The 14770-nt window shown below is 42.2% G+C and overlaps 1 protein-coding gene across 20 annotated transcripts in view; it reads left to right on the forward strand.

Moving 5' to 3' along the window:
* Window positions 1-14770, forward strand: part of ascc3 (activating signal cointegrator 1 complex subunit 3) — a 258535-nt gene that overhangs the window by 67148 nt on the left and 176617 nt on the right. For all 20 annotated transcript variants that reach the window (XR_009794997.1, XR_009794998.1, XR_009794996.1 and 17 more), the window contains exons 13-14: window positions 898-969; window positions 12499-12633. Coding sequence is in view for 11 of the 20 variants with exons in the window: in XM_061819568.1 (XP_061675552.1) it covers window positions 898-969; window positions 12499-12633 (207 nt within the window). In the remaining 9 variants the exon portion in view is untranslated. The remainder of the gene's footprint in view (window positions 1-897; window positions 970-12498; window positions 12634-14770) is intronic.

Raw genomic sequence — 14770 nt, forward strand, 5'->3', positions numbered from 1 at the left:
TTTTGGACCAAAACATGTTGATTTCTGGGACACAGAGCACGTCTCCTTCTGGAGTGGTGTGATGACTGAACATTCCCGTGATGTTTATAGTTTTGTATAATTGTTTGAACAGATGAACGTGGCACCTTTAAGCACCTAGAAATTGCTCCCATGGATGAGCCACACTTGTGCAGGTCTACGATTCTTTCTATCATTTCCTAGCTGATTTCTTTAATTTTCCCATGATTTCAAGCATGCAAACAGTGTTTGAGGTGTATGGCCTTAAATACATCCCCAGGTGTGCCATCTATTAACACATATGTTGTCAGTTAACCAATGAGGAGCTTCGAGAGTCCTGACCTTATCTGGGCTTCTTCATGTTCTTTTAAGACAGTACTTTTTGGTATGTAAACTTTTGATCTCAAAGAAAAGAACGAACAATTCTTAAAGTAATGCTTTCATTATTGTTGTATATAACAAAATTACATAATTTTGGTGCTCCGGACTGACTTGAAACTGCAGAGGTTTAGTCTTATTTCACTTCAGACAGTGAGGGGGGGATGAAATTGTTGCACAGTGTATGACTGACGAGTTCAGCCTGTAGTCTGCCTTTTACCTGAAGCCAGCTAGGATAGGCTCCAGCTCTCCTGTGACCCTTGTGAGGATAAGTGGCTTCTATCATGGTTGGATGAGGATGCAAATCTCTGGCTTCAACTGTGTAACAAAATATTACAAAACAAAAAATGGTTGCTGAGATTTTGGCATTTGGATGCTACTGTTTCACACAATAATGTATTCATTCAATTGCTATTTGATGCCCAGACCCATATTATTCATCACTGTATAGAAAGCTCACATTACTAAGATGTGAGAAAAAAAAATGACTTTTGTGACATTTTTTTTTCCTATTCTGCTTAGATCCAGCAAATTCATGACATGGAGGAAGTGTGCTATAACAAGGTTGTTGAACAAGTCAAAGCTGGTCATCAGGTAAGTTATCCAAGCTGAATTTTATGATAAGATGCGTTTATTTAGATGAATCTCCAATTTACTGCAACTTAGATACTGACCAGCCACAATTATGAGTGCTAGCACGAACTAATGGCATCCCAAACAAAAGCTGTATCTAAAACCGCTAATTTCCATTTTGGTGGTGTGGTTTTACAATGTTTTGAAAGTGCTCTAACCCCTTGAATTTTTTCTAATTTTACCACTTTAAAACCACACACTTAAATGTTAATTTATATTTAATATGCTTGACCAACACAAAGTGGCACTTAAATGTAGAGTTGAAATTGAAAGATTGCAACAAATGTTGTGTGCATTTGTATTCAGCCCCCTGGCTCAGATGCTTTGTTGAGGAACCTTTCGCTGCAATTAGATCTTAGTCTGTTGAGGCATTCCCCCTATATATCCTACTTCTTTAGCTTTGCATATCTAGACACTTATTTTCTCAATACCTCAAATTGTGAACAGCAATTTTAAAATTTTTCAAGAGAGGCTCAATGGGATTTAGCTTTGGCCATTGACTGAGCCATTCTAATATTTGCATATTCTTTGATCTAAACCAGGGATGAGAAACCTAAATGATGGTTGGGGCCACAATTTTTTTTTTTGTCAACAGTACTGGGCTACACTGGACACATTGATTTGCTTGGTCAGGTTTTCCCTTTCCACAGTATTTCGCTATTACTGTAGGTCATTACTTTTATTTATATTTATTGGGCTGCAGCTTTCGTCAAGGTATGGCGAGAGATGTTAGTTAAAACTTCTTCTTTTCCTTTTGGCTTGTTCCCGTTAGGGGTCGCCACAGCGTGTCATCTTTTTCCATCTTAGCCTATATCCTGCAGCTTCCTCTCTCACCCCAACTGCCCTGATGTCTTCCCTCACAACTCCATCAACCTTCTCTTTGGTCTTCCTCTCGCTCTTTTGCCTGGCAGCTCCATCCTCAGAACCCTTCTTCCAAAATACTCTCTTGCCTCTGGACATTCTGCTTCCTGTTGTCTCTTCAGTGCCATCGTCTGTAATCCGTACGTCATGGCTGGCCTCATCACTGTGTTATAAACTTTGCCCTTCATCATAGCAGAGACTCTTTTGTCACATAACACATCAGACACCTTCCACCAGCTGTTCCAACCTGTTTGGACCCGTTTTTTCACTTCCTAACCACACTCACCATTGCTCTGGATTGTTGACCCTAAGTATTTGAAGTCGTCCACCCCTGCAATCTCTTCTCCCTGGAGCCTCACTCTTCCCCCTCCACGCCTTTCATTCACACACACATCTTCTGTTTTACTTTGGCCAATCTTCATTCCTCTCCTTTCCAGTGCATGTCTTCATCTTTCTAATAATTCCTCCACCTGCTCCCTGCTTTTACTCCATTATCATGATATCATCTGTGAACATCAGGGTCCCAGGGGATTCCAGTCTAACCATCTGTCAGTCTATCCATTTCCACAGCAAACAGAAAGGGGCTTGGAGCTGATCCCCGATGCAGTCCCACCTCCACTTTAAATTCTCACACCTACGGCACACCACACCATTGTTCTGCTGCCCTCATACATGTCCTGTACTATTCTAACATATTTCTCCACTACACCAGACTTATGCATACACTACCACAGTTCCTCTCTTGGTACTCTGTCGTAGGTTTTCTCTAGATCCACAAAGAGGCAATGTAGCTCCTGCTGACCTTTTTCTGTACTTTTCCACTCGGATCCTCAAGGCAAATAATCCACCTGTGGTACTCTCTCGGCATGAAACTGTCCTGTTGCTTGCAGATAATTCTGTCCTCAGTCTAGCCCCCACTACTCTTTCCCATAACTTCACTGTGTGGCTCATCAACTTTATTCCTCAAAAGTTGCCACAACTCTGAACATCGACTTTGTTCTTAAAAATGGGAACTAGCACACTTTTCCTCCATTCTTCAGGCATCTTCTCACTCACTAGTATTCTGTTAAATAAGTTGGTCAAAAACCCCACCGCCACATCTCTAAATTGCTTCCATACCTCCATAGGTATGTCATCAGGACCAACTGCCTTTCCAATTTTCATCCTCTTTAGTACCTTTCTAACTTCCCCCTTACTAATCATTGCCACTTCCTGGTCCTCTCAGTGTCCCACTTCTTCTTCGCTAATCTCTTTCCTTGTATTACTTGTATTTTGGCATTCCACCATCGAGTCTCTTTCCTACCAGAAGACAAACCAAGTCCTCTCCTGCCTGTCTCGCTGATCACCTTGGCTGTAGTAGTCCAGTCTTACTGGGAGCTCCTCCTGTCCATCAAGACCCTGTCTCACCTTTTTCCAAAAGGTCACACAACATTCTTCCTTTCTCATCTTCCAACACATGGTTATCTGCTCGACCTTTTTCTTCTTGATCTTCCAACCCACCACCAGAGTCATCCTACACACCATCATCCTATACTGTTGAGCTACACTCTCCCCTACCACTACCTTCCAGTCAGTAACCTCCTCCAGATTACATCATCTGCACAAAATATAATCGCAAAAAAACGCTTACTTTCATAACCAGTTTTAACCGAACAGGTGTAGCAAAACAACGGTACCATAGTGGTGTTTACATAATTCACCTGCGGGACCTCGATTTGGGGTGCGGGGTTCCACACGGACTGTTTTTGTTGTTGCTCTTCCGGAGTGACGAGTTCACAGAGTTCCCCTTGTTATGCGAGTACTGTTTTGATGTCTGCCAATAAAACAAGTTTACTCCCATACTATGGAGCGTTTCCTCGATGCCATGTTTGATGTTTTTGATTTAACTGAATGTTCTTTTGAGTCCACCTTTACTCTAACAGCGAAAATTGAAAAAAGTGGAAATGATGTTGAAAAAATAGCGCAATGTGGAGTACCGGAACCGGAAGTAATGATTGGAAATTTTAACCGATTTCGAAAGTCCGATTACGGTTTCGGTTTAGAAAAAAAAAAAAAAAAAAAAAAAAAGAAAACCGGCTATAACCGGTTATTCGTACCCGGTTGCGATCCCTAATGCGCACCTACAGTTGTCCAGCCAAAAAAAGTAAGTATTTGCAGTTATGTTCCCAGACAGTGACATTGCTAAAAACTACCACTGTGGGGAAAGGAAGACTTCGTACCTGGCTACATTTGGCATCGCTGCCCACTTTTCATCTCTGCTGCCTCAAAGCCAAAAAAGCCAGAATAGAGACTGACATATCAACGCTTTTTGAAAACGCTGACAGGCTGTGTGAGGAGGCAGAAGAAAAGAGGAATCTGAGGTTTATCACCGAGGCCAATGCACTCAGAGGCAGAGCAAAGGACAAGAGAGCCACTTTGGCACCTCTGCAGCAACAAATAGAGGAGGCACTGGGTAGGCTCAAGGAGCTAGAGTAGGGGTGCTGAATCAGACATCAGTAGAAGACATTTGTCTATATAGTTGCAATTGTCGTTAGAATCTGTTTTTCTGTATACTGTTATGTGAAGACGTTGACAATGGTCATATCAATGAGAACTACCACGAGGGGCGACAGGTGATCACTGTCACAGGTACTGAGGTACTGGAACATTTGATGAACCAAGAACGGTTGATGGCACCATTGGGTGAGTCTTTTTTCCTTACTCTTGATTTCCCCTGATGGCCCTAAATTTTTCGTGTCGGCCCTAAGTTTTTTCTGTGTCAGCCCCTAAGAATGCCCCTAAAAAGCCCTTAAATTTTTTGGGTCAGAATGAGAATGAACCCTGTATATTGAAAGCTATAGCCAAAGATGACACGCTGTGGCGACCCCTAACAGGACAAGCCGAAAGAAGATGATCTTTCAGTTGGATTTACTCTCACTGGGGATGCAATACAGACTCCGTTATGCTTGGTATGTGGTGAAATGCTTTCGTCCCAAGTAAGTATCTTTGTGAGGAGTTGAGCTCAGAACATAAAAGCACTTTTGTTTCATATGGAGGTAAGGTGGTTGTCTTGTGGCAAGGCCCTTGGCCTGTGTTTATGAACAGCAGGGGGAAGTAAATATTTCTAACAAATTAGAGCCTGTCTCACCTCTTTCTGGAAGGCCGCACATCGTTCTTCCTTTTTCACCTTCCACCACATGGTTCTCTGCTCTAGCTTTGTCTGCTTAATCTTGCTCCCCACCACCAGAGTCATCCTATACACCACCATCCTATGCTGTCCAGCTACACTCTCCCCTACTACTTCTTTACAGTCAGTAATCTCCTTCAGATGACATTTTCTGCACAAAATATAATCCACCTGCGTGCTTCTACCTGCACTCTTGTAGGTCACACTATGTTCCTGCCTCTTCTGGAAAAAATGTTCACTACAGACATTTCCATCCTTTTTGGAAAGTCCACCACCATCTTTCCCTCAAAGTTCCTTTTCTGGATGCCGTACTTACCCATCACTTCTTTGTCGCCCCTGTTTCCTTCACCAAACATGTCCATTTCAATCTGCACCAATTCTGTCTGGGATGTTCAGAACTACTTCTGGTTCCTTCCAGAATGTCTCTTTCTTCTCTAGGTAAAATCCTACCTGTGGGGCATAACCGCTAATCACATTATATGGAATACCCTCAATTTCAAATTTCATCCTCATCACTCGATCTGATACGGTTTTCACCTCCAAGACATTCTTAGGCAGCTCTTCCTTTAAAACAACCCCAACTCCATTTCTCTTCCCATCCATTTCTCTCCATTGTAAAATAATTTAAACCCTTGTCGTAAACCTCTAGCCTGACTACCTTTACAATTGCTTTCTTGTATGCACAATATAATCACCTTTTTCCTAATCATCATGTCAGCCAACTTCTGAGCTTTTCCTGTCATAGTCCTAACATTCAACGTCCCAACCCTCAGTTGTACGCTTTGTGAATTCCTCTTCTCCCGACGATTCCGGTTTCCTCCTCTACTTTATTGACCCACAGTGGCTGAATTTCCACTGACGCTCTGCATGATTGCGGTGCCGGGGGCAGGCATTGTTAACCCGGGCCATGACCATGGGATTCTTTAGGTGAACGCTTATAATTGTTTGGCACAGTTTTATGCCAGATGTCCTTCCTGACGCAACCCTCTGCATTTATCTGGGCTTGGAACCGGCCTACAGATTGCACTGACCTGCGCCCCCATAGGGCTGCATTGTGCCTTGTAATATCAACTAGAAACTCCAAATCAGACAGCCACATAGGGTCACTTAGTTCTCGCATAGGTTGTCCTTTTTCAGCCAAAAACTCACCAATTTCTTGCCTTATAGAGTAGAAGCGTGACAGTGCAGAAGCCTGAGAACTCCACCATCTCACATCAGTGTGATAGACAATATCTCCATTTTCCGCAAGAATCTCGTTTAGAAAGTACCGGAACTGACTGTGGTATAGCGCTCTGGAGCGGATAGTTAATAGTCTTTATCAACGGTTTCATAGCATGTTCGTATTGGTGATGTTTCTCACACAGAACTTGCTCATGAATGATGCATTGGAGTTTTAAAGCTTTACCCCTTTCTACACTTAATTTTTTTTATTAGTGTTGCTAATCCACTTCGTTCGCCAGTCATGGATTGTGCGCCATCTATAATCCCAGAAATTTTATTCCACTGGAGTTTCATGTCATCCACGGTAGTGCAAATAGAAGAGAATAAGTCTGTTCCTCTCGTTTGGTTTTTCAGCCTCTTAGGGTCCAGTAGTTTTTCAGTAACGTTCATTTCGTTGTCCACTCCTTTCCAAAAAATAACTGAGCAGTGTCAGAGGTGTTTGTGCTTTCCTCGCAAGCTTGCAAAAAAAAAAAAGTCAAACTCCTTTCCTTTAACTCCCAATTGTCTTTTGATGTTTGATGACACGTCTTCAATCCTGCATGCCATTGTATTACGTGTCAGGCAGGCTTTGGCAAACTCTTGCTGCTTCTCAGGACAAATGTTCTCCACCGTAGTCATCACGCAGTCTTTGATAAATTCAACCTCAGTGAAAGGTTTGCAATGCTCTGTGATCAGCGTGACTACCTCGTAACTAGCCTTTGTAGCGATCTCATTTGACTGTTGGGCTCTTGCAGAATATTGTTGCTGAGATTAAACTATCTTCAGGTTGCTTCAGTTTCTCGTTGTGTTCCTTCCCTGTGCCTTTGTCATATATGTCAGGATGTCTTCATTTGGTAATGTCGCTTGACATTGAACTCTTTAAAAACAACCGCTGTCTCTTTGCAAATGAGGCAGACACAGTTGCTTATTTCAGTGAAGAAATAGTCCAATTTCCACCCATGCTTGACGCGTCGGTTTTTATTTTGCTGATATTTACCATTTTAGAAAATTAGGGGGGAAAAAAAACCACACAGGCTTCTGCCCTCTTGGGGGTAAAAGAGGAACAGCCTTTAGTGTGTAAGATACACCATATGCAGGTAACAGTACTCCTGCTTAATGTATTAAGTCTACATGTGTGCCAGACGTTATTGATTTTATGACAAGAGGCTGCAGGCTGGATAAAATTGGGCCGTAGTTGGCCTCTGCGTTGCACATCAGCCTGCACTGGTGGGGCAATGTGAGCTTCTTCTGCTTACAAATGTAAAACTTCAATTGTTCCTCACTGCCTCATGAGCACCACATATGCCAGTTTTCATACATGCTAAAATACATTCTAGCATGCATGCTAACCATGTAACCAGTGTGTTCAGGTGTACTTCATTGGACCAATCACTTGAACAGCTTTTACGGATTTTGGAACTCAGCGTGCACATAAAGCGTGCCACATTATAAGGCGCCTCATCTATTTCGGAGAGAATATAAGACTTAAGTGCACCTTATGGTCTTCAAAATATGGTACATTTTGAAAAAAACCCAGCAAAATCTGCAAATGTGGGGCCGCGAATGGTGAAAGGCAACTGGGCATGGGCACACTGTGTACAGTATGTTCCTTTGTCGACGTCTACGTGCGCAGCCAACATTGTCACTCGACGTGGCAGTACAATCAAATCAATATTTTCTATTTTTTTCAAAACTTCCTTATGAAAATCAGATAGTGGTACCTTGGTTTTTGAACGTCTCTGTTTTCGTACAAATCGTTTTTTGAACGAATTATTTATTAAATTTTTTTTGTTGCTGTGGTTTTCAAGCGAAAATCGGTATTCGAACGACCTGTACAGCTGAACCACGACGATTTGTTATTGTGCTTTCGAACGCACCCCCGAAAAAAACGAAAACGAGCTGACACGCGCGATGCAACCAGTTGACCCATACACTCCTCTGCAAGCGGATGTGTCCCGGTTTTTACTTTTTTTTTTTCCTTCCAGTTGAGTAATATTAACCCCTATCATGGCTCTCCATTGTCAAGTTTGTTGATGACACCACCATGATCGGGCTCATCTCAGAAGGAGATGAGTCTGCCTACAGAGACGAGATTGGTAAATTGTCAGTGGTGTTCTACAAACAACCTTACACTGAATGCTACAAAAACAGGAAATCATCCTGGACTTCTGGAAGTTTGGCGTCGTCCCGGTCCCATTGTTCATTGATGGGGAATGTGTGGAGAGGGTCCATTCCTTCAAATTTCTGGGAGTCACTTGGACTGTAAATACTACTGCGGTGGTGGAAAAGGCCCAGCAGCGACTCCACTTCCCGATGGTGCTCAGGAAGAACAACTTGGAAGTTAAGCTGCTGCAGGCCTTCTACAGAACCACCGTGGAGAGCATCCTCACATACTGGATGACAGTGTGGTATGCTGGATGCACAGCAGCGGACAGGAAAGTTCTGCAAAGAGTGGTCAACAGTGCCCAGAAGATCACTGGCTGCTCTCTGCCCTCCTGAGAGGACAGTGGCAACTCCGCTATCACAGCAGAGCCACTAATATTGTAAAGGACTATTCACATCCTGTTCATCACCTGTTTAACCTGTTGCCCTCTGGCAGGCAGTACAGGTCACACAAAACACGGACAACCAGATTCAAGGACAGCTTTTTCCCCAGAGCCATCAACGACTTGAACTCAAAACCACTGAACATAACAGTACTGTAATGTAATATTATGCAACAGCACTTTTGCGCATTTATTTATTTTAGCAATAACTGAGCCTTGATGTTTTATTTAGGGTTAGGGTTTTTTTTTTAACCAAGATTTTCTTCAATTTTTATTCCATTTTATTGCACCTTGTGGAGAAGCAATCATCATTTTGTTGTATGCACATCATATAATGACATTAAAGGTTTTTGAGTGATTTGATTTGATATTTATCATCAGTCAACATTGGATCATTCACAGATCCTCACTGAATTTCTGCAGTGAGTTTGCGGGACTGAAAGAAAGGGGTTGTATAATATTGCACACCCCACTTTTCTGTTTTTTATTTGTTAAAAAACTATAAAAAAAATCCAATACATTTTGTTCCACTTCATGATTGTGTCCCATTTGTTGTTGATTATTGACACAAGTTTTTAATTTGATATCTTTGTTTGAACCCTGAAATGTGGCGGAAGTTTGAAAAGTTCAAGGGGGCCGAATACTTTAACAAGGCACTGTCACAACGCAAAAGAAATTTGTTGTTGTCAGTGCTGCTGCGGCACGGTAGTGTACCTGTTGGCCTCACAGTTCTGAGGACCAGAGTTCAAATCCTGATCCTGCCTCTGTGGGGTTTGCATAATCTGCCCATGCCTGCGTGGGTTTTCTTCAGGCACTCTGGTTTCCTCCCTCATCCCCAAAGCATGCATTAATTGAATACTCGAAATTGCCCCTTCGTGTGATTGTGAGTTCACCTATTGTCTCTCTCCATATGCCCTTGCGATTGGCTGGCAACCATTTCAGTGTGTAACCCTGGCCGATGACAGCTGGATTGGCTCCAGCACTCTCGTGACCCTTGTGAGGATAATTGGTTCAGAAAATAGATGGATGGATTTTGGTACCACCCTAGAATGACATACATGTTGAGTACAAAGAACAGTACGAATGAAGTAAGTATGAAATACAGTCAATTGACGGCAAACTTTTTTTTTCCTTATAAGAATTCACAATTGTGCAAAGTTGTCCAAGGATGCAAAGTCATCTTGCATGTTGAGCAGTTAGAATGCCCATTAGAGCGATAATCTAGTGCAATGACCGTTCTGCAAAGGGTCTCAAGGTTTAAGGAGTAAATGCAGTTTAAAGTCACGAGTTGTGCGGTAGTCTGTCGGATATTATATTCATGCTGATTGGTGCAATAGGGTGTGGTAACAACAACTCAAGGCAGTAAACTGTCAGCATGTTGCAGTGGAATTGTAGGTTAGTTATTCAAGAATTTAATAACTTAATTACAATCGGGAAGAAACTGTTGGAATGCCTCCTAGTTTTCATTGATCGGTAGCGCCTCCCTGATGTAAGGAGCTGGAGGAGCCCATCTGTTGGTATCTTGGCCGCGCCTTGCCCTTGTCCTTTTTCAACTGGCATGCAAGTCCTCAATGGTACAGAGGGTGGTGCCAACAATCCATTCAGCAGTTTGGACAGATCTTGTTCTTTCGGTCATGACCCAGAGCTCGAGACCATCGGTCAGGGTAGAGTGTAGATTGACTGTTAAATTGAGATCTTCAGCTTTTGACTTCGGTCCTTCTTTACCACAATGAACCAAAACAAAGTCCACAACACTGCAGACGCTGCACCGATTCACCTGTAAATCCCGCGTTCCATTTTTCCATCACTTCTATAGAGACCCCAAGATATTTGAACACCTCAACTTGGACCAGGATCTCATCCTGGACTTAGAGAAAATGCCCCACTTTTCTGACTGAAGATTATGGTCCATCTATCTGTGGTGAACCCCAGAGATAGCAGGGGCCACTTCAGAGAAACCAGACATTGCTTTCTCATAGGAAGGCGTGTCAGTGGAATTGAGGAGGTCTTCAAAATATTCTCTCCGACTCACAACATCCTGAGTCGAGGTCACCATCGCCCCATCCTCACTAGACACAGTCTTGAGGGTACACTGTGACGCCAGATGGTGAACCAGAATTCCATCGAAGCTGTCTGGAAGTCTTTTTCCATTGCCTCACAAACTCCTCCCATGCCTGAGGTTTTACTTCAGTGACCACCAAATCTGTGTTCCATTTGGCCATGAGATGCCTTAGTATTGTCACAGCCCAAAAATGCCTGATAGGATTTCTTCTTCAGCTTGTCGGTCCACCAACAGGTTCAGGGATTGCCACCATGACAGGGACCGACCACTTTATGGTCACAGCTCCGGTCTGCTGCCTCAACAGGCGCGGAACATGGTCGACTTGGACTCAATGTCCCACACAACCCTTCGGAACATGAACAAAGTTTTTGTTTTTGTTTTTTTTGCAAAGGTGGGAATTAACTCCTTCTGATGGTGTTCTGCCAGATCTTCATAGCAGATCCTCACAATATGCTTGAGCCTACCACGTAGGACTGGCATCTTCCCCCATCATCAGTGCCAACTCACCACCAGGTGGTTATCAGTTGACAGCTCCACAAATCTCTCCATCCGAGTGTCCATGAAATCTGTTCACAATCATGATTACCAAGCCACCAAGTCGATTATCAAACTGTGACCTTGGGTGTCGTTGTGCCAAGTGCACATTTGGACACCTTTATCCTTGTACGTGGTGTTCGTTGTGGACAACCCGTGACGAGCACAGCAGTCCAAGAACAGAGCACTGCTTTAGTTCTGATCTGGGGGATTATTCTCATTCACGGTCTTCCAGGTCTCACTCTCATTGCCCAGATTAGCATTAAAGTCCCCCAGCAGATCGATACAGTCCCCAGTGGAGCGGTCTCCAGCACTCCCGCTAAGGACTCCCAAATGGGTGAGTACTCTAAAATGTGTGGTGCACTGGTTCAAACAGTCAGGTTTCCATAATGCACACCACGTTTGGAGGAAAAATGGCACAGCACATCACCCAGGGGAACGTGATGGTACGTGGCTGCTTTTCCGGAAATTGTACTGGTAAATTTCACATTATTGAAAGAAGGATGAATGGGCAAATGTACCAAGACTTTTTTTTTACCAAAATCTGTTGCCATCTACGTTGATGAATATGAAACCAGGGTGTACATTTCAGCCGGATATTATTCCACAACCTACTACCTAGGAAACTCAGATGGCTTCAAATAACGAAACGAAAGCTGCGAGAATTACTCAGCTAATCACCTCACTGTGTCACTATCAAAAAATCGACTGAAAGAACTGAGGGGAAAAAAATTTCACAGAACCTTCAAGATTTGAAGACTGCTTGTGTGGAGGAGTCGGCCAAAATCACACCAGACCACTTCGTTCTCCACACAGGGCGCATTTTTGGACATGTCAATGCAAACAAAGGCTTTTGTACAATACATTAAATAAATACCACTTAGCATGTGGCAATACTTTTCCCCTGTCACTTCACATGATTACACTAAATTTTTTATCGTATTTATTATTCTGCTTTCTTTATTTAAATTCGGGATTATGTGAGTTGTTTGCAACATCTGTGGATTGTTTTTCCATGTCAATAGGACCTTTGGAATTATAGAAAAAAGAAATAGAGAAAAATGGTGATCTGTTAAAATACTTCAGCCGCTGTATTAAATGTCTTTTTTTTTTTGTCTCAGGTAATGGTGTTCGTCCATGCTCGTAACGCCACAGTGAGGACGGCCATGGGGCTAATAGAGATGGCTAAGAACCGTGGAGAAGCATGTGTCTTTCAACCAGACCAGGGTCCAGACTACGGCCAGTGTGAAAAACAGGTACAAAGCCATTCAACATTTCATGCAGGTATTTTCTCTACTTGTATCTGTTCTGTAGTCACTGTGATTTGACGCGCCATCGCGCTCGCAAAGCCACACAGTCGAACACGAAAATTATGCGAGTAAAATTTGTTACAAGTAGAAAAAATAGATATTGAAAGACAAAGACAAAGACTTATTTTGTCTTTTCTTGACATTAACTTACGTGTTTATTTCATAAACATTAACTAAACAAACCTGTTCCTAAACAATCAGTATTCACCCGGAAACAGGAAATGCAAGTTAACCATACTGAGCATGTTGGGAAGTTATGCCAAAAGCGCATGTTCAGAGCTTCTTCACGTACTGTGAGCGCATTTACGTTGAAAGTCATCAACATCATGAGCCATGTCAATGGAAATTTAGTTACACTGAAAACATTTCTTGGATATAACGGGTAATTTTTCAGTATCTAAGTTTAATAAGTATGAGATTGTGATTTACTTTGACTTGATCTAAGTTCTAACTTAGACTAGTCTTATCTTGAAGTTGGAAACTTTTCCCCTCTACATGCTTTAGGAAGATATAGATCATCTACTGCTAGCTTTCATCAATGGATTGACAATAGATACCGCCGTAAATTACGCTAGATTATCACAATACATCTCGATTGCCGATAGGAATGTTTGTTACAACGTATCGCTAGCTTGTTGCCACTAACGCTGATTATGTTGAACTAAACTTTCAGCATTTTCAAAACATTGTGGGTATAGACAGTTTTTGTTCATTCCTTGACAGGCCAGTGCATTTAACTTCAGATAAAGTTTGTCAGATAAAGAATTTTTATTGATGAAAAATGTTAAATATCGTTTTATATCATGTTCTACTAATATCAGTTGAAATTGGAAATGATCATTTCTGAGTTTGAAATTTTCGTGTTCTATTTTAGGTATGTATTTGTTTATTTTATTTTTAATTTACAGTTTTGTTATAGTAATCCAGTAAATTATAACAAGTTCATGAGATTCCATCCCTAATCATATCTGCGAGCATGACTGACCACAACCAAATTTTCAAATGTAACTGCTGTACTGTGTGTGTGTGTGTGTGTGTGCGTGTGCGTCTGACACTGTTTGATTGACTACATCTGTCTGATTGACATCTGTTTTCAAGACAATTAATTCAAAGGTAGAAGCTAGGTGGTGATGTGTAACCAACTACAGTATGTACAAAATGAAAACATATGAATGATTTCTTCAACATTTCCCTCCTGCTTATCATTTTGGAAATATGAGTGGGGACATCAGAATGCTGTTGCAGTTTCAGAAAGTTCATCATTTACGCTTGAGTGTATAAAAGGCATGAAAAATTTCCTTTTGGCTGTAGCTGCACATAATCAGGGTTTACTTGTTGAAGAAGGGCATAGCTCACAAAAACATTTGACCTTGCTCTAACCATCATAGATTTCAAACAACGGATTATACACCTCATGAAAAGCCAGAAGAACCCCAGAACAGTAATTACAGGTACAAGGAACTTCATCATAACAAAATACCAAGGTCCAGAGGTGAACCAGGACCAATAATAATAATAATAATAAAATAAACAGTGGGTGAACATAGTTGCTCATATCTGAACCAATCAAGTGCGGGTACACAGCAGCCCAGGCGGTGTAGATGTTATTGGTACTAGAGTCGGGAAACGTAGGAGAAGGCAACGGTTGATGTCGAGATAAGCACACAGACTCCACTGACAGTCGAAACTGGGATTAGAGATGTAACCCTCACTGGTGATTGGGACAGACATGTCATGTCATGACCATGGCATGTAAGGGCAAACAGAAGGGATTCTTCAGCTTTGCTGGTGACAGTCCAGAGTCCTTGTCCATTTAAAGTCAAGCCATTGTCCTCCACTCCATCGCTCATATTTTTTCCAAACAACCGTCTTTACATCTTCTAAGGCCTCTGGTGCCAGTGGAATTCCAAAACAAGATTTTGGAAAACATTTGAGGACGTGGTCGTTGTCCTGGTCGGAGATGTAAAAGATTCGACTGAGCGCTTTGACACACTGAGGTTCGAGGTGTTTGTTTTCGGGGTCGTACAGAGGGACGGTGTTATGGAGGACCGCCTTCTGTGCGTAGTAGAACAGCTCAGTTTTT

Source organism: Syngnathoides biaculeatus, chromosome 5, assembly GCF_019802595.1.
Source record: "Syngnathoides biaculeatus isolate LvHL_M chromosome 5, ASM1980259v1, whole genome shotgun sequence".
In the NCBI taxonomy this organism is placed as follows: Eukaryota; Metazoa; Chordata; class Actinopteri; order Syngnathiformes; family Syngnathidae; genus Syngnathoides; species Syngnathoides biaculeatus.